Source organism: Psammomys obesus, unplaced genomic scaffold (assembly GCF_907164565.1).
Source record: "Psammomys obesus unplaced genomic scaffold, mPsaObe1.curated_primary_1811, whole genome shotgun sequence".
Lineage (NCBI taxonomy): Eukaryota > Metazoa > Chordata > Mammalia > Rodentia > Muridae > Psammomys > Psammomys obesus.
Genome location: NW_026595981.1, coordinates 3,313,378 through 3,332,694, shown reverse-complemented (window position 1 = coordinate 3,332,694; position 19,317 = coordinate 3,313,378). Strand labels below are relative to the sequence as shown.

General features: G+C 38.4%; 1 protein-coding gene across 3 annotated transcripts in view; it reads left to right on the top strand.

Annotated features, from left to right (window-relative positions):
* Nucleotides 1-19,317, top strand: part of Taok1 (TAO kinase 1) — a 78,180-nt gene that overhangs the window by 49,107 nt on the left and 9,756 nt on the right. For all 3 annotated transcript variants that reach the window (XM_055619534.1, XM_055619532.1, XM_055619533.1), the window contains 5 exons: nt 231-365; nt 2,310-2,546; nt 5,339-5,467; nt 13,585-13,788; nt 17,647-17,886. In XM_055619534.1, coding sequence (XP_055475509.1) covers nt 231-365; nt 2,310-2,546; nt 5,339-5,467; nt 13,585-13,788; nt 17,647-17,886 — 945 coding nt within the window. The remainder of the gene's footprint in view (nt 1-230; nt 366-2,309; nt 2,547-5,338; nt 5,468-13,584; nt 13,789-17,646; nt 17,887-19,317) is intronic.

Below are 19,317 nucleotides of genomic sequence, written 5' to 3'. Positions count from 1 at the left end.
AAAACTCTGTATATTTTGAATGTTGAGTTTATCCTATTTCATGCACTCTGGAAATTTAGCCAACTTATGTTGAAAGTATCAATAGTATTTCTAGTTTCTATTTCTTCTTTGTAAAATTGTATTTCTTTGAGATTATTGATTAAAATTGTGGTTAGTCTTTTCTTGAATGCTGAAATAAATTGTCTACCTCACATAATATTTTCTCTGTCTCTGTCTTTGTGTCCTTTAAGGAGGAGGAAAATTACAGAGAAGAGGGAGATCCTAGAACACGAGCATCAGATCCGCAGTCTCCACCTCAAGTGTCTCGCCACAAGTCACATTATCGTAACAGAGAGCACTTTGCAACTATCCGAACAGCATCACTGGTATGTCTCCTGTCCCAAAGGTCGTGTCTTTGTTACAGTGGCAGTATGGGCTCACATGTCTAATCTTCCTATTTCTGTGTTTGGGATTTCTTTTGTACAACATTTAGTATTTAAGTTCTCTGTTAGAAGAAAGCATTCTAAGAGAATTTAAACTAGTAATTCTTCAAGATCTTTATTTGCATACTATTTTAGAATGCTCATGAGAACTACTAAGTACGCATTCAAATAAATTTCAATATATTTTCTTTTTTGAAACAGAAAAAATTCTGTGTAGATCAGGATAAACTATAACTCACTGAGGTCCACCTGCCTCTGCTCGCTGAATAATGAAATTAATGGAGTATACTACCATGCGTGGCTTCAAGTTAGTTTTGATTAGTGGTATAAAAGAAGTTATTTGTAACATAGTTTGAGCATTTAAAGTTCTTAGGTTTTAGGTGCAGGAGAAGAGAATCTGTGTATTGCCACATAAAAATTAGCATGCCAGGTGTGCTAGAACATTTTCAGTCTCAGCACTCAGGAGGTAGAGGCAGGCAAATCTCTGAGTTTAAGGCTAGCCTGGTCTATATAGTGAGTTCCAGGACGGCCAGAGCTACACAGAAAAACTGCCTCAAACAAACAAAACAAAAAAGAGCAAGAGATGAAAGATGAAAGAATTAACAATAAGAAAAAGATATGTGGTAGCCATAAAGAGGGACTGTTTGGAACTGGCAAGTAGTTGTATTATATGCTCCAAGTGTCATGTGCATTTTCTAAGTAACAATGAACATAGATTTTTTTTTAATTACATTTTATGGCCATTTAAAACCCCGTTCAGGCCATGTGTGCAGATCTTCACTGCTAAGCCTAGTCACTTCTCTGAGTGTTAACTGAAATGTTTCCTTTTTTCTTTTTTGTCTCTTTGGATACTGGCCCAAGTCATAACATGATTGCCCTGATATTCTCACTTTTCCTTGAAGATCCCTTCTGTTAAATATATATAAAATTGTAAAAAGTTTTGAAAGTCAGTTGGCCAGTTGTGATGCATACCGTTAGTCCCAGCACTCAGGATGCAGAGGCAGGTGGATTTCTGTGAGTTTAAGACTAGCCTTGTAAAAATACAATGTTCTAGCCCAGCCATTTCTCCCCAGTTCATTTCTCCCCAGTTTGATTTGGTTGGCTGGTTGGCTGGTTGGTTGGTTTTTTAGATGGTGATTCAATCTCTTGCTCAGGTTGGTCTTGAACTCTTTACTATAAGTGATCTTTCACTTCAGATTTTTTCGAGTTGTTGAGGCTTTCAGCACGCACTTTTGTATACAGATATTTCATTGTCCCTCCTTCAAGTTTTTTGAGGCAAGGTTTCTTAATGTAGCTCTGGCTGTCCTAGAACTCACTCTGTACACCAGGGTGACTTCAAACTCAGATATTTACCTTCATTTGCTTCCTGAGTGCTGGGGTCAAGGTGTGTGTTACCACACCCACCTCTTTTTCTGTTTCTTGATCCACTTAGCCTTTTTCCAGTACCATACTGTCTTGATGAGTATAATGATCATCTTTATGCTTTACTTTCCTGAATAATATTTTGTTATTCTAGATACTTTGTATTTTCATATACATTTTAGAATTAGCCTGTCCATTTCTTTAAAAGATCTGCTAGAAATTTAATTTTAAACTGTTATTATAATCTCTTAGGTTAATTAATTTCTTAAGTAGTAGTAATGTTCTAAATGCTTTATCATTATTATTTTTAGTAGAGACAAGGTCTTTTGATATAAAAGACTTGGCTTGGCCTTACAGTCATATATGTGGTATAACAGTCTACACTTGAACTCTTGACAATTTATTTCTTAGACAGCCAAATGCTAGGATTACAGGTCTGCACCACCATGCCCAGCTTTCTAAATGCTAGTGAAAGAAAAATGTTTTGCTTTTTGCCTTTTTTTCCCCCCTCAATTGTATGTCTAGGTTACAAGGCAGATGCAAGAGCATGAGCAGGACTCTGAACTTAGAGAGCAGATGTCTGGTTATAAACGGATGAGGCGACAGCATCAGAAGCAGCTGATGACTCTGGAAAATAAACTAAAGGCAGAGATGGATGAACACCGTCTCAGATTAGATAAAGATCTTGAAACTCAGCGTAACAATTTTGCTGCAGAAATGGAGAAACTTATCAAGAAACACCAAGCTGCTATGGAGAAAGAGGTAACCAATTCAATATTATTAATTTCCAGATTAGCATTTTGATGTTTAAAGTAACTATGTCTAGGAACTAAGTGAGTTGATCTAGGAAAGAGATACAATCATACAATTCGTATAAAACTTTTTGTTAAAAAAAAAAAAAGATTCCTAAAAGATTTTTTCTCTTACTAGTTTTACAAATGAATCTGTACTGCTTTTGTTTCGGGGTTGGGGGAGTAGGCAGGTCTGGGAGGGGATGTTCAGACAGGGTTTCTCTGTGTAACAGCCCTGGCTGTCTTGGTCTCAGTTTGTAGACCAGGCTGGCCTGGAAGTCACAGAGATCCACCTGCCTCTGCCTCCCTGAGTGCTGGGACTAAAGGCGTGCAGCACCACACCCAGCTGAATCTGCATTTTTGAGTCTGAAAATTTGATGTGTTTTAATTTGAAGTAGTAGTTCTGAGAACTGGTAGTCATAGGATCATTCCCTGATATTTGAGAGTGTCATAGTTTCATAATGGGTCTATTCATCTTCTAGAGTTTCATTATCCTGAGGTTATCTTAAGAATTTTGATAAATCACCTATATTGAAAATTTCTTGCAGCTACTGGGTTTTCTTCCACTCTCCAAAAAAACAAAAAGAATATTCGGATATTGACAGCATATGCTGAAGTATAAATAACACTTGGTTTTGCTACAGTTTTATGAAATATATACAGATATTTCCATTCCTTTTAGGTGGTGAGAGAATGAGTACTACCTTGAGAAGTGGTAGGTACTGACATGTAGGAAAGCTGAGTGGTGGTGGTGCACACTTCTAATCCCAGACTTGGAGGTAGAGGCAGCAGACCTCTGTGAGTTCAAGGACACCTAGGGCTACACAGAAAATCTTGTCTAAAAAAAAATAAATAAAATAAAATATATATAGTTTGTTTGGGCCTGTCATGGTGGTACACTCCAGGGCTGTTTCACAGAGAAACCCTGTCTTTAAAAAAAAGAAGAAAAAAAGAAAAGAAATTGTTCAGGCTGGGTGGATACAGATTAGACCTCTGAATTTGAGGCCAGCCAGTCTAGTCAGTACTACACAATAAAACTCCATCTTTAAAAATTAGTAAATAACTAAAATTGGCTAAGCCAGGTGTCATTGCACATAACTGCAAGACTCAATTTGTGCGTGTGTGCTTGCATGTGTGTGTTTTAAGACAAGGTTTCTCCTGGTAACCCTGGCTGTCCTGGAACTCTCTGTAGACCAGGCTGGCCTTGAATACACAGAGATCCACCAGCCTCTGCCTTCGAAATGCTTAGGTTAAAGAAAGGCTCGTGCCTCAAAGGGCTAAGGCTCAACTTTAAAAAAAAAAAAAAAAAAAAAAAAAAGATCTGGAAATAGAGTGTAATGCAGGTGATAGATGGCTTCCATAATATGTACTAGGCTCAAGATTTTATCCCAGCACTGCAGGAAAAAATGAAAGTTTAAAATGTACATCCAGGGAACAGTGGCTCTGCAGCAGAATGTTACAGCTACTCTAGCGGAATTGATGAGCTCTTGTTTCAGTGAGTCTCAGAAAATATGAAGAGTGATTAAGGAAGACACCCAAAATCAACCTCTGGCCTCCATTTGTACATGCTCATTCATGCATACTCAGACAACACACTCTCCTCATGTCATACGTTTTGTTTGTTTGTTTGTTTTTGTTTTTGTGAGACAGGGTTTCTCTGTGTAGCCTTGGCTGTCCTGTTATTCACTCTGTAGACCAGGCTGGCCTTGAACTCCTAGACATCTGCCTGCCTCTGCCTCCTGAGTGTTACAGCAGCTAACATGTAATATTTAACACTCCTTTTAATATGAGTTACAGATAAAGATCTAATTTGAAGATAAATGTATCTCATTATTTAATATATAAATTAACTCAGGTAAAAAGGCTTAGTTTATAGGGCTGGAGAGAAGAGATGGCTCAGAGCATATCCTCCACCGGTCGTAAGTTCAATTTCTCGCATCCGCATCAGGTGACTCACAACACCAGTAACCTCAGTACAAAGGAGATCTGATTCTTCTGGTTTTTGCAGGCAGCGCATACCTGTACATAGACAGATACACACATATACACACATAATTAAAACTATTTTTAAAATTATGACTATATGTTTGAAAATAAATACATATTTCGTTTTTATTTGATGAAGGGAGTATATGTTCTTATGAAATAAAACAGGGAAAACATTTTGATCCAGTAAATACATTGAAAAAAATTTTTTCACCCTACTTGGATGCTGGGGAGATGGCTCAAAGGTTAAGAGCACCACCTGTTCTTCCAGAGCTCCTGAGTTCAATTCCCAGCAACAACATGATATCTCATAACCACCTATAATGAGATCTGGTTCCCTCGTGGCCTGCAGTCACACCTGCCAGCAAAAACATTGTATAATAAAGAAATAATTAAAAAATATTCAGCCCTACTGATCTCTGAAATTCAACAGAGGGTAAATTGGTTAGGTTGTTTTGTTGTTTTTTGATGCTTCTGGGTTTTCTGTGGTTTGTTGTTTGTCTTTCTTTGTTTGTTTTAAACTATCCTTAGTGATAGATAGTAAACTGATGCTTTAAACTTATCTACTTTATGGTAATCTCAGCACTCAGGAAGGCAGAGGCAGGTGGATCTCTGCGAGTTCAAGGCCAGCCTGGTCTACAGAGTGAGTCCAGGACATCCAGGGCTACACAGAGAAACCCTGTCTCAAAAACATCCATCCATCCATACATACATAAATGATTTTATCTATTTTACTAATTTGAGTCATTAAAAAAATTTTTTTTTATATATATATAGGCTAAAGTAATGGCCAATGAGGAGAAAAAATTTCAGCAACACATCCAGGCTCAACAGAAGAAAGAACTGAACAGCTTCTTGGAGTCCCAAAAAAGAGAATATAAACTTCGAAAAGAGCAGCTTAAGGAGGTACTTCTTTTACAAAAAAATTCTTAATGTTTTCTGCTATTAGTTGCATTTAATGGTTTTATACTTAACAGCATACAGATTTATTTGTAGCCACAAATTATATATCTGCTTACATGAAGGCATTAATTATAATTGATTACTCATCTATCATTTACTTAGTTTTCTAGTTGAGTAGTAACTAAATAGAATCGTTTTCTTGATCCAGGCATAGTGTTGAACAGCTGTAATCTTGTACCCAGGAATCTGAGATGGGAGGGTTGTGAGTAGGAAGTCACCCTGAACTCTATAGCAATATCCTGTCTAAAAAATGATACAGCGGGCTGGAGAGATGGCTCAACGGTTAAGAGCACTGTCTGCTCTTCCAAAGGTCATGAGTTCAATTCCCAGCGACCACATGGTGGTTCACAACCATCTATAATGTGAACTGATTCCTTCTTCTGGCAGATGTAAATGCAGATAGAACACTCATATACATACATACATACATACATACATACATACATACATACATACATACATAAATCTTTAAAAAATAAAATGATACAGGAAAATACATGGGCTAGGGAGATGGCCCAGTGGCTAAGAGCACTGGCTGCTCTTTCACAGGCTCTGTCAATTCCCAGCAACTACACAGTAGCTCCCAACTGTGTATACTGGGGTATGATGTCCTCTTCATCCTCAGGAGTACATGCAGGCAGAGCACTCCTATACATAAAATAAATAAATCTTTCTTAAAAAAAGAAAATACTTGCAGATTTTATACTGTTTGTTTTTATATGATCTCATGCTTCATAAAATACGGTGTAAAAATTGATTTCTTTCTTGAATGACAGGGAAAAGAAAGATAAGGTCCTATAGTTTTCAAATAATAATAATCTTATACCTGAGAAAGATGATTGATATTCTGTATAGTGTTAATGCTCTTTAGGTTAAAAATAAATATACCAATATTAATTATTAGCATCTTGGGGTTTATCTTTTTGAGTAAAGTATTATTAGGTTTTTTTTTTTTTTTTTCAATTTTGCCCAATATGAATGTAGTACCGTTAAAGAATGTTTGAGAATCTTGAAAATCAAAAGGGTTAAAATGATGCTTAACTATATTTTACCCTTAATTGAAATTAAAAATATGTTTTTTGTTGTTGTTGTTTTTTACTTGGTAACACTTCCGTCTCCTTTTGGTAGGTTTTAAAAAGTGTTTTACTTTCTTTTTTCTTTTTTTATTATTATCATTTATTACAATTTATTCAATTTGTAGCCTGGCTGTGGCCCCCTCCCTTGTCTCCTCCCAATCCCACCTTCCCTTCCTCTTCTCCCCCTATGCCCTTCCTCTAGTCCACTGATATGGGAGGTCCTCCTCCCCTCTATTTGACCCTAGCCTTTCAGGTCTCATCAGAACTGGTTGCATTGTCTTCCTCTGTGACCTGAGAAGGCTGCACCCCCCAGGGGTGGGGGTCAAAGAGCCTGTTACTGAGTTGTTGCTAGAGAAAGCCCCTGTTTCACTTACTAGGGTTCCCATTTGGATACTGAGTCTATGGGCTACATCTGAGCCAGGGTTTTAGGTCTTCATCTATGCATGGTCCTTGGTTGGGGTATCAGTCTCTGCAGGGGCCCCAGGGCTCATTCTTCGCTTCCATTCCCTCCCCTCCCCTCCCCTCCCCTCCCTTCCCCTCCCCTCCCCTCTCCTCTTTTTTTTTTTTTTTCTTTTGGCTCTGTTGGTCTCCTTTTGGAGCTCCTGTCCCCTCCAGGTCTGACTCTCCCTCTGAGTCTCAGCCTCTGCTTCTATATCTTGGATCAGTAGAGTCTTTCAGAGGCTCTCTGTGGTAGCTCCTGTCCTGTTCCCTGTCTTCTCCTGCTTCCAATGTCTGTCGTGTTTGTCCTTCTGAATGAGGATTGAGAATCTTCCCTAGGGTCTTCCTTGTTTAGCTTTTTTAGGAGTATAGGTTTTAGTATGTTTATCCTATATTATATAGCTAATATCCACTTATGAGTGAGTATATACCATGTGTGTCTTTTTGCTTCTGGGTTACCTCACTCAAGGTAATCTTTTCTAGTTCCCACCATTTGCCTGCAAATTTCATGATTTCTTTGTTTTTTATTGCTGAGTAGTATTCCATTGTGTAGATGTACCACAATTTCTGTATCCATTCCTCCATTGAGGGACATCTGGGTTGTTTCCAGATTCTGGCTATTACAAATAGAGCTGCTACAAACATGGTTGAACAAATGTCCTTGTTGTATACTTGCACATATTTTGGATATATGTCTAGAAGTGGTATAGCTAGATCTTGAGGTAGCACTATTCCTAATTGTCTGAGAAAGCACCGGATTGATTTCCTAAGTGGTTGTACAAGTTTACATTCCCACCAGCAATGGAGGAGGGTTCCCCTTTCTCCACATCCTCTCCAGCATGTGTTATCACTTGAGTTTTTGATCTTAGCCATTCTGATGGGTGTAAGGTGAAATCTCAGGGTCATTTTGATTTGCATTTCCCTGATGACTAAGGACATTGATAATTTCTTTGTTTTTCTGCCATTCACTATTCCTCTATTGAGAATTCTCTGTTTAGCTCTGCACCCCATTTTTTAAATTGGATTACTTGGCTTGTTGGTGATTAACTTAAGTTCTTTATATATTCTGGATATTAGGCCTCTGTAAGATATAGGGTTGGTGAAGATCCTTTCCCAGTCTGTAGGCTGTCGTTTTGTTCTGACAACAGTGTCCTTTGCTTTACAGAAGATTTTCAGTTTCATTAGGCCCCAGGTTTAGTGTGTCTGATTTTGTGTTGAGGTCTTTGATCCACTTGGACTTTAGTTTTGTCCAGTGTGGTAAGTATGGATCTATTTGCATTTTTGTACATGTAGACATCCAGTTAGAACAGCACCATTTGTTGAAGGTGCTGTCTTTTTTCCATTGTATGGTTTCCATTTGGCTTCTTTGTCAAAAATCATGTATCTGTAGGTGTGTGGGTTTATTTCTGGGTCTTCTATTTGATTCTATCGATCCACCATTTTGTTTCTATGCCAGTATCTTGCGGTTTTTATTACTGTTGCTCTGTAGTACAGCTTAAGATCAGGGATGAAGATACCTCTAGAAGATATGTTATTGTACAGGATTATTTTAGCAATTCTGGGTTTTTTGTTTTTCCATATGAAATTGAGAATTGTTCTTTAAAGTTCTGTAAAGAATTGTGTTGGTATTTTGATGGGAATTGCATTGAATTTGTGCATTGCTTTTGGTAGGATGGTCATTTTCACTATGTTAATCCTACCGATCCATGACCATTGGAGATCTTTTCATCTTCTGATAGCTTCTTCAGTTTCTTTCTTCAGAGATTTGAAGTTTTTTTCATACAGGATTTTCCCATGCTCGGTTAGAGTCACATCAAGGTAGTTTATGTTATTTGTGGCTATTTTGAAGGGTGTTGTTTTCCTAATTTCTTTCTCAGCCCTTTGTCTTTTGTGTACAGGACGACTACTGATTTTTTTTTTTTTTTTACGATTTATTTATTTATTATGTATACAAAGTTCTGTATACATACACACCTGCACACCAGTAGGGGGCACCAGATCCCATTATAGATGGTTGTGAGCCACCATGTGGTTGCTGGGAATGGAACTCAGGACCCGGAAGTGCAGCCAGTGCTCTTAACCTCTGAGCCATCTCTCCAGCCCGACTATTGATTTTTTTGAGTTAATTCTGTATACAGCCACTTGGCTGAAGGTGTTTATCAGCTGAAGGAGTTCTCTGGTAGAATTTTGGGGGTCACTCATGTATACTATCATGTCATCTGCGAATAGTGAAACTTTGTCTTCTTCCTTTCTAATGTGTATGTATTCCCTTGATCTCCTTTAGTTGTCTTACGCTCTAGTAGGACTTAAAATATTATGTTGAAGAGATAGAGAGAGAGTGGGAAGCCTTGCCTTGTCCCTGATTTCAGTGGGATTGATTTAGGTTTCTCTGTTTAGTTTGATGTTGGCTGTAGGCTTGCTGTATATTGCCTTTACTATGTTTAGGTATGTGCCTTGTATCTCTGATCTCTCCAAAACTTTAAACATGAGTGGGCGTTGGATTTTGTCAACTGCTTTTTTGGCATCTAAGGAGATGATCGTGTGTTTTTGTTTTTTTTTCCTTCTGTTTATGTGGTGGATTACATTGATGCATTTCCGTATATTGAACTACCCCTGCATGCCTGGGCCATGGTGGATGATATCTTTCATGTGCTCTTGGATTCTGTTTGTGAGTATTGAGTATTTTTTGCGTCAGTGTTCATAAGAGAGCTAGGTCTGAAATTTTCCCTTTTTGTTGGGTCATTATATGGTTTAGGTATCAAGGTTACTGTGGCCTCATAGAGTGAGTTTGGTAATGTTCTGTTTCTATTTTGTGGACTAGTTTGAAGAGTATTGGTGTTAGCTCCTCTTTGAAGGTCTGATAGAATTCTATGCTGAAACCATCAGGCCCTGGGCTTTTTTTGGCAGGTAGATTTTGATAACTGCTTCTATATGGGGGATATAGGACTGTTTAATCTCTTTACCTAATCTTGGTTTAGCTTTGGTAAATGGAATCTATCAAAAAAATTGTCCATTTCATTTAGATTTTCAGCTTTTGTGCCATATAGGCTTTTGAAGTAAGACCTAATGATTCTTGGAATTTCTTCAGTGTCTGTTGTTATGTCTTCCTTTTTCATTTCTGATTTTGCTGATTTGGATAGTTTCTCTCTGCCTTATAGTTAGTTTGGCTTAGGTTTGTCTATCTTGTTAGTTTTCTTAAAGCACCAGCTCTTGGTTTCATTGATTCTTTGAATTGTCTTATTTGTTTCTAATTTATTGACTTTAGCCCTGAGTTTATTTCCAACCGTCTACTCCTCTTGGGTGTGTCTGCTTCTTTTTTTCTAGGGCTTTCAGGTGTGCTGTTAAGTTGCTTGTATGAGATGTCTCAAACTTTTTTTTCTGAAGGCACTTAGTGCTATGAACTTTCCTCTTAGCTCTGCTTTCATTGTGTCCCATAAATTTGGGTAAGTTGTACCTTCATTTTCATTGAATTTTAGGAAGTCTCTAATTTTTTATTTCTTTTTTGATCCAGCTGTCATTGAGTAGAGATTGTTTAGTTTCCATGTGTATGTAAGCTTTTCGTTATTTCTGTTATTGTTGAGGTCTAGTTTTAGCCCATGGTGTTCTGATAGGATACAAGTGATTATTTCAGTCCTCTTGTATCTGTTGAGACTTGCTTTGTGTCCAACTATAGGGTCAATTTTTGAGAAGGTTCCATGGGGTGTTGAGAAGAAGGTATACTCTTTCGAGTTTGGGTGAAAAGTTCTGTAGACATCTGTTAGGTCCATTTGAGTTAGGACCTCTGTAAGTGTCATTATTTCCCTATTTGGCTTCTGTCTTGATGATCTGTCCCTTGGTGAGAGTAGAGTGTTGAAGTCTCCCATTATTAAGGTGTTAGGATCAATATGTGATTTGAGCTTTAATAATGTTTCATTTATGAATGCAGGTGCTCTTGTATTTGGGGCATAGATATTCAGGATTATGATGTCCTGCTAGTGGATTTTTCTTTTGAGAATTAAGTGTCCCTCATTTTTTTATTAATTTTGGTTGAACTCTATTTTATTAGATATTAGGATAACTACTCCAGCTTGTTTTCTGCGTCTTTTTCTTGAAAAATGTTTTTCCAGCCCTTTACTGTGAGGGTAGTGTCTGTTATTGTTGCAAAAGTGTGTTTCTTGGATGCAGCAGAATGTTGTATCCGTTTCTGTAACCATTCTCTTAATCTGTGTCTTTTTATTGGAGAGTTGAGTCCATTGATGTTGAAAGATAATAGTAACCAAAGAATGTTAGTTCCTTTTTTTGGAGTTAGTGGTGATAGTGTGTTTGTATGCTTTCTTTTCTTCTGATTTTTTTTATTGTGAGGTTATCTATGTCCTGTGTTTTCTTGGCTGTAGTTGATTTTGATAGTTTGGAGTTTTCCTTCTAGTATCTTCTGTAGGTCTGGGTTGCTGTGTAAATATTGTTTAAGTTTAGTTTTGTCGTGGAAAATTTTGTTTTCTCCATCTATGTTGATTGAAAGTTTTGCTGGGTAGAGTAGTCTGGGTTGGCATCTGTGGTCCCTTAGTGTCTGCATGACATCTGCCCATGCCCTTCTGGCTTTCATGGTTTCTGTTGGGAAGTCTGGTGTGATTCTCATGTCTTCCTTTGTAAGTTATTTGGCCTTTTTCCCTTGCTGCTTTTAATATTTTTTTCTTTGTTCTGTAGATTTAGTGTTTTGACTATGATGTGATGTGAGGAGTTTCTTTTCTGGTCTAGTCTATTTGATGTTCTGTAAGCCTCTTGTATGTTTAAGGACATCTGTTTCTTTAAGTTGGGAAAAAATTCTTCTATAATTTTCTTGAAAATATTTTCTGGACCTTGGAGCCTGGAATCTTCTTTTTTGTCTATTCCTGTTATTCTTAGATTTCATCTTTTCATGACATCCTTGATTTCTTAGATGTTTTGTGTTTACTTTTTTAATTTCATTTTTTCTTTGAGAGATGTATCAATTTCTGCAGTTGTATCTTCAGCACCAGAGATTCTCTCTTTCACCTCTTGTATTCTGTTGGTGATGCTTATATTTGTGGTTCCTGATCTCCTCTCTTAAGTTCTCCAGCTCCAGGGTTTTCTCTGTTTTGTGTTTTCTTTATTGATTCTAATTCTGTTTTCATGTCTTGCACCATTTCCTTTATCTGTTTTAATGTGGATTCCTGTCTTTCCATGATGGCATCTTTTGTTGTTATTGTTCATTTCTTCTTTATGTGCTTCTAATAACTGGATAAGCATGGGTTTTAAATCATTTTTCTGTGTTTCTGATGAATTAAAATATCCATGGGATTGGGGGGGGGGGTGTTGCTGGCAGAGCCATGATGTCCTGATTTTTGTTGGATGTGTTCTTATGCCTGCCTCTAGCCATCTGACAGTCAGTAGCCTTTGTTGTTTGTTCCTGGAGCCTGCACTGCAGACTGGGTCTGTCTTTCTCTGGAGTCTGGAGTATTGTTCAGGAAGATGAGAGAGAGGTCCTCTGGTTTGAGAGTGGGTGTGGGTGTTTCAGATGCAGCTAAGGGAGGAAGGTCATAGGCGCAAGCGCAGGAGTGTGCTTGGAGGTGTGCCTATGTTGAAGGGTGGAGTCTAAGGGAGGAACGAAAGCGTAGGTTGTGTTGTAGGCGCCCTTTGCTGTTTGCAGCGTATGTGCGCAAGTGCCCTCCTGAATGGCTCAGTGGCCCAAGGCCTGTCTTGGTATTGTGCTCCAAGTGCTCAGATCTGCCTGAGCTGCACCATGTTGGTTCCAGGAGTTGTTTGGCTAGACTCCACTGGGACCCACAGAACAGGGGTTTCAAAGTTGAGAACCCTGTCCCAGGGACCCCTATGTTACCCACAGTGGAGGGGTGTCTGGCTGCTAGTGTAGAGGGACCCAATCTGGGGCTCTGTACTCACTTTGTCGCAAAAGCACTCACTCACAGGCATGTGTGAGAAGTGCAGAGGGCCTGCGAACTCACTCGCACATGGGTTGTCCCCTCTAGCCCAGGCTTCAGCCGCCTGTCCACTCACCAGTTTTGGAGCTTCGGATCTTCTGCCCTTCAGAAACGGAGTGCACTTGTTGCCGCCATCTTGGAGCTCATGTTTTACTTTCTTAACCAGTTCTTCTGTGCTTTAAAGCCAGGAACCATGAAAATGAAGCTGTACAAAACTAAAGCTGTTTATGTATTATGATTGCATAGGTGCATATTTCCTACCTTTCTTAGGTCTAGTGATCTCTTATTAGGAAGAAATATAATTAAATACTTTTAAGTCCATCATATAACGGATAAGGGATATAGCTTCCAGCATGTTCAAGGCCCTACATTAAGTTCCCTTCAGTGTAAAAAGTAAGTAAATTTATCATAGCCAGTCATGGGGAGCCACACCCATATAATTCTATCACCAAAGAGGCTAAAGCAGGAGTATTGTAAGTTCAAGACCAGCCTCAGCTACATAGTAATGGCAGTAATGAAACCCAAATCATTACTAGTTTAGTGACTGTTACATTATACAGTCATAAACTTAATTTTTGTGCAATTGAAATTTTTTGGTTGTTTTTGTTTCCAGGAGCTGAATGAAAACCAGAGCACACCTAAAAAAGAAAAGCAGGAATGGCTTTCAAAGCAGAAGGAGAATATACAGCATTTTCAGGCAGAAGAAGAAGCTAACCTTCTTCGACGTCAAAGGCAGTATCTGGAGCTAGAGTGTCGTCGCTTCAAGAGAAGAATGTTACTTGGGCGACATAACTTGGAGCAGGACCTTGTCAGGGAGGTGTGTACATTTGAGCGATGGAAACATAAAACAAATAAATACATTATCCCCCACCCTCCACCCCCACTTCAGACAAGGCCTAAACTCACTATTCTGTCAAGCTGCTCTTAAACTAGTATGGTAACTTCAATCTCAACCTCCTGATTGTTATAGTAAATTTTTTTATCAATGTCTCTTTTTTAAAGATTGTAAATCTTGCTGAGTAGTGATGGCACTAATTTAATTTAATTTAATTTAATTCCAGCATTTAGAAAGCAGAAACAAGTGTATTTCTGAATTGAGGTCAGTCTGGTCTACATAGTGAGTACATAGTGAGTTCCAGGACAACCTGGGCTATATACAGAGAAACCCTATCTCAAAAGAAAAGCCAAATAGCAAATTTCAGTTGCTTCCAATTCTCTGCTTTTGTATATGTATTTCTCTTTACCTTAATTACTATCATACAGATGTTTACAAGACCTCTTTTTTTCCCTGTCATAGTGCCCGAGAAAAACCTCCTCTGTGTACCAGTTCCTTCTTCTTCTAAAACTACTCTGCTGGGGCTGGAGAGATGGGTCTGGCTATTCTCCAGAGGACCCAGATTTTATTCTCAGCACACACAGCAGCTCACAGTTGTCTGTAGCTCCAATTCCAGGGAGTCTGGCACCTTCAGAGATATATTCTGGCAAAACACCAATGCGCTGAAATGAAAATAAATCTTTATAAGTGCTCTGCTTTTGCCAGGCATGGCACACCTGTAACCGTAACACTCAGAGAGGCAGAGGCAGGTGGACCTCTGTGAGTTCGAGGCCAGCCTGGTCTACAAAGTGAGTCTAGGTCAGCCAAGGCTACACAGAGAAACCCTGTCTTGGAGAAACCCAAAAAGAAAAAGAAGGAAAAAAAAGTACTTTTGCTTTTTTTTTCTCTTTTATGTACACTTGAAGGTTCAAGTACATAACAACACATGCTCAAACACATCTTAGAGGTCAGTGTGTCTATCTCCCTCACTAGAACTGGCTTGTAGGGCTGGAGAGATGGCTCAGAGGTTAAGAGCACAGGCTGCTCTTCCAGAGGTCCTGAGTTCAATTCCCAGCAACCACATGGTGGCTCACAACCATCTGTAATGAGATCTAGTGCCCTCTTCTGGTGTGCAGGTGTACATGCAGGCAAAACATTTTATAGATAATAAAATATATAAATCTTTTTTTTTTTTTTTTTTTTTAGAACTGGCTTCTGTCAACATTGTTAATTTCTTCATATGCACAGTACCTAGTCTACAGTAGTAGACACTCAATAATATGTGAATAGCAAAAAACCTAATTTTTGAATATGAGCATTAATTTGGCAACTGTTACCTCTCTGATCTAGAATGGGTACCATTTAACATTTTTTTTCTTTTTCTTTTTTCCCAAGACAGGGTTTTTCTGTGTAGCTTGTCTTGCACTTGCTTTGTAGACCAGGCTGGCCTTGAATTCAGAGATCCACCTGCCTCTGTCTCACAAGCCATTTAACACTTAATAATCATGTTAATTATTATATGACAAGTATTGTTAAAAGTCTTTTTTATGCTTTTATTTGTTTTTGGTTGTGGACACGTGCACATACACAGGTCAGAGGACTGCTTGTAGGAGTTAGTTGTATCCTTCTCCCTTGTTGGTCCTCGACACTGAACTTGAGGCTAGACAGCAGACACCCTTACCCCCTCGTGTTTCTTGTGAGATCTCCTTGTCTTGCTACCTGAGTACTGGTGTTAAAAGCTTGTGCCACCAAGCCCAGTTTTGTTGTCAGTTTTTTCCCCTCGTTATCAGGATGTCTGTCAACACAGATAAATTTATTTCAAAGAATAATGCTGCCTTCACTGAAGACAAGTAGGATCTGGAGAGATGGCTCAGCATATAAAAGCACACACTGCTTTGTACGGGACAGACTTCACTTCTCAGTACTTGCACTAGGGGCCTTACAGTTGTCTGTATCTACAGCTCCAAGGGGATCTGATGCTTCTGGTCTCAGGAAGCTGCATCCAAGTGCCCATACTACACATAGACACGCACACAATGTAATTTAGGGTAATGTTTTGAAAGATTAAGGACATTTTAACTTAAGTAGACATGTTGGCACAGCGCTTGGGAGGTAGAGGCAGTCAGATCTTCGAGTTCCAAGGGATACATAGTGAGACCTTGTCTTAACAAAAAAAAAAAAAAAAAAAAAAATTAAATTCAATGTTATAATGATTCGATTTAAACTTATATTGATAAGAAAAAACTAAACATCTAGTCTTAGATGTAGGTTTAGTTGTTAACGGACATTGTTAGTACCATTCTCTGAAAAAATGATTGAACTATAGCTGTTTGTTGTTGTTTTTCGAGACAGGGTTTCTCTGTGTAGCCCTGGCTCTCCTGGAACTCGCTCTGTAGACCAGGCTGGCCTCCAATTCAGAGATCCACCTGCCTCTGCCTCCCAAGTGCTGTATTACAGGTGCTTGCCACTGCCTCCAACTGGTGGCACACACTTGTAATCCCCTTACTTGAGAGGGAGAGACAAGAAGTTATTTTCATTCGTGCCAATTTAGGCTACATGGCAAGATTTTGTCTTGAAAAAGATAAAAAGAAAAAGTTTTTACATATTGATCTAATCTGGGTATCAAATGAATAGGTAATATGCCTATATTATGCGATTATTAGAAATGTTTTGTTGGTTTTTAAAAATGAATATACCACAATAAATAAAGTAAAGGTGAGAAACATACAATAAGCTGTTGGGCTCTAGGAAGAGAGTTTGCAGGGCAAAGGATGCCATTGATATGTGTATATGTGTACTTACTGCGTGAGTGTATGTACACCATATGTATGCAGTGACTGGAGGGAAGAAGAGGGTGTCAGATGCCCTGGAACTGGAGGAGGCTGTAAGCTGCCATGCAGGTGTGGGGGATTGAACCCAAGTCCTTTACTTGGGCAAGAAGTGCTTTTTTCTTTTTCTTCTTTTTAATCATTGAATCATCTCTCCAACTTTCCCTTTTAACTGGACAAAAAAAAAACACCTTTGGTTTTTGAAATAGGGTTTCTCTGTACAGCTCTGGCTATCCTGGAACTTACTCTGTAGACCAGGCTGTCCTCAATCTCAGATCCACCTGCCTCTGCCTCCGAGTGCTGGGATTAAAGGTGTGGGTCACCACTGCCCAGCTTGGACAACAACAACAAAAAAAAATTAAAGAATAATTTTAACTATTTTTAGTTTATTATATATTAGTTTTGAGACAGTGTCTCACAAAACAGCTCTGGCTGACCTGAAATTTGATATGTGGACAAAGCTGAACTTGACCTCAGATGTCAAACCACTTCTGCTATGTCAAACTAATTCTGCTATTAAGGTATGCCCAGCAAGAGAAACATTAGACACTACCATGTGCTACATGTTATTAGAAGTTTTTTATTAAGAACTTACCTCCTCCTTATTAAATCTATAAAACAGAACTATGGTGTAGTGGGAGGGAGAGTTCTTTTTATGTACTCGCACAAACAGAAAAACCAATGGAAACTTAGTATTTTGCAGCCATTATTGAAGCATGCGATTAATGACATTCACTTTTTTTTAAATTATTTATTTATTATGTATACAGTGTTCTGCCTGCATGTGTGCCTGTGTACCAGGATAGGCCACCAGATCTCATTATAGATGGTTGTGAGCCACCATGTGGTTGCTGGGAATTGAACTCAGGACCTTTGGAAGAACAGCCAGTGTTCTTAACCTCTGAGCCATCTCTCCAGCCCCGACATTCACTTTTTAGTGTTTTTGTTAGTTTGCTTTTTAATGTCCTGATCTCCCCCTCCCCCAATTTGTAAAGCAATAAATTATACCTTTGTTTTTTGAATTATATTTTAGGAGTTAAACAAAAGACAGACTCAGAAGGACTTGGAACATGCTATGCTACTACGACAGCATGAATCCATGCAAGAACTGGAGTTTCGCCACCTCAACACTATTCAGAAGATGCGCTGTGAGTTGATCAGACTGCAGCATCAGACTGAGCTCACTAACCAGCTGGAATACAATAAGAGAAGAGAACGAGAATTAAGGCGAAAACATGTCATGGAAGTGCGACAACAGCCCAAGAGTCTGAAGGTACCGTTAGTGCAAGCTTCTTGACAGAAGCAGATGTCTAGTTTCTTCCCTTGTGCTGCTCCTAACTCACCAGACTTGAAAAACATTCAGACACCTAGAAAATCCCTCCCAAATGGAATACAAAAATTTAAGAAAAAATTCAGTGAATATTTGAATCAGTCTTTAAAAAATGTAAAACAAAAAGCTCTCACTTCATCTATACTTGTTTGCATAGTGAAGATTTTTTTGTCTAGTGAGGTCTATGCTCCAAAGAACTCACTGTTGAAGGGTCTTCTTTGCCAAGGAAGGCGCTCTATGCCCTGGCATTTGGAAGGCTGAAGCACTGTAGAGCAGCTACGGTCACTCCATGCTTAGCAAAGGTGGAATGAATAATGACTTTTCAGACTTCTTCTATTTATGTAAAGGAGAAAGACTCATGGGACTATAGTTCAGATATTCTCCTACCAAAGCTGTTTTTTAAATCCCCTCTATTTTTTAGTCACTTTTTAAAGATGGGATCTCATATAGTATGACTGACTGATCATGTAGCCAAAGATGATTTTGAATTCTGATGTTAATTTGTTTTCTCTAGCCATACCATAATTCTGGTGTGACTAATTTTTCAGGGCTTGGTTTGACTTGAACCATTTATTCCTGTAATGTTTTTAGTTTGAGTGCTTCTTTTTTGTTTGTTTGTTTAACTTTTTCTGAGTGTTAAGAGGAAAGTTAGAGGAAAATGTTTCACCATTTTATTTCAGACATTAAGTAGAATGCCTTCTGATGAACATAAAGTTTCCCTCTTGTATGAAAAAAAAATTCCTGTTTCTCTTACTTGTTCAGTCAGTTTGAAACAAAATGTTCAATTTAACACCAGCTTATCCTATAACATCTCTCTTATATGCACCTCTAGTTTTCTGTTGGATATTGAGTTGTAGGAGAGACTTCAATTTGAATACTTAAATAAATAGGATTTGTAAGAGAAGGATTTTTTTTTTAATGAATTAGATAAAAACTACTGTCTATTTCTTCAATTTGCTTTCCAAGTGATAATTTTTTGTCAGTATTATATGAGTAGAAATAATTATAATTTGAATTCTTCTCATTTTCTATTAAGTCAGTTTGTATATTCTTAGTGTATCTATTCATATTTCTCTGGGGTTTTAGTTTCACTTTTGGTTTTTCCAGTTTATGTGTGTGAATGTTAGCTTACGTGTGTCTGTTTATGTGTGTATGTATGTGTCATGTATGCCTTTGTTACCTTCAGAGACCAGATGAGGATCTCCAGAAACTAGACTTACCAGTAGTTATGAACTGCCTTATAAATTCTGGGAGCCAAACCAGGTTTTCTCCAAGGGTAGCTAGTGCTCTTAAGCAGCATCTTGTGGGGCTGCCCTGACTCTGTGTGTGTGTGTGTGTGTGTGTGTGTGTGTGTGTGTGTGTGTGTGTGTGTGT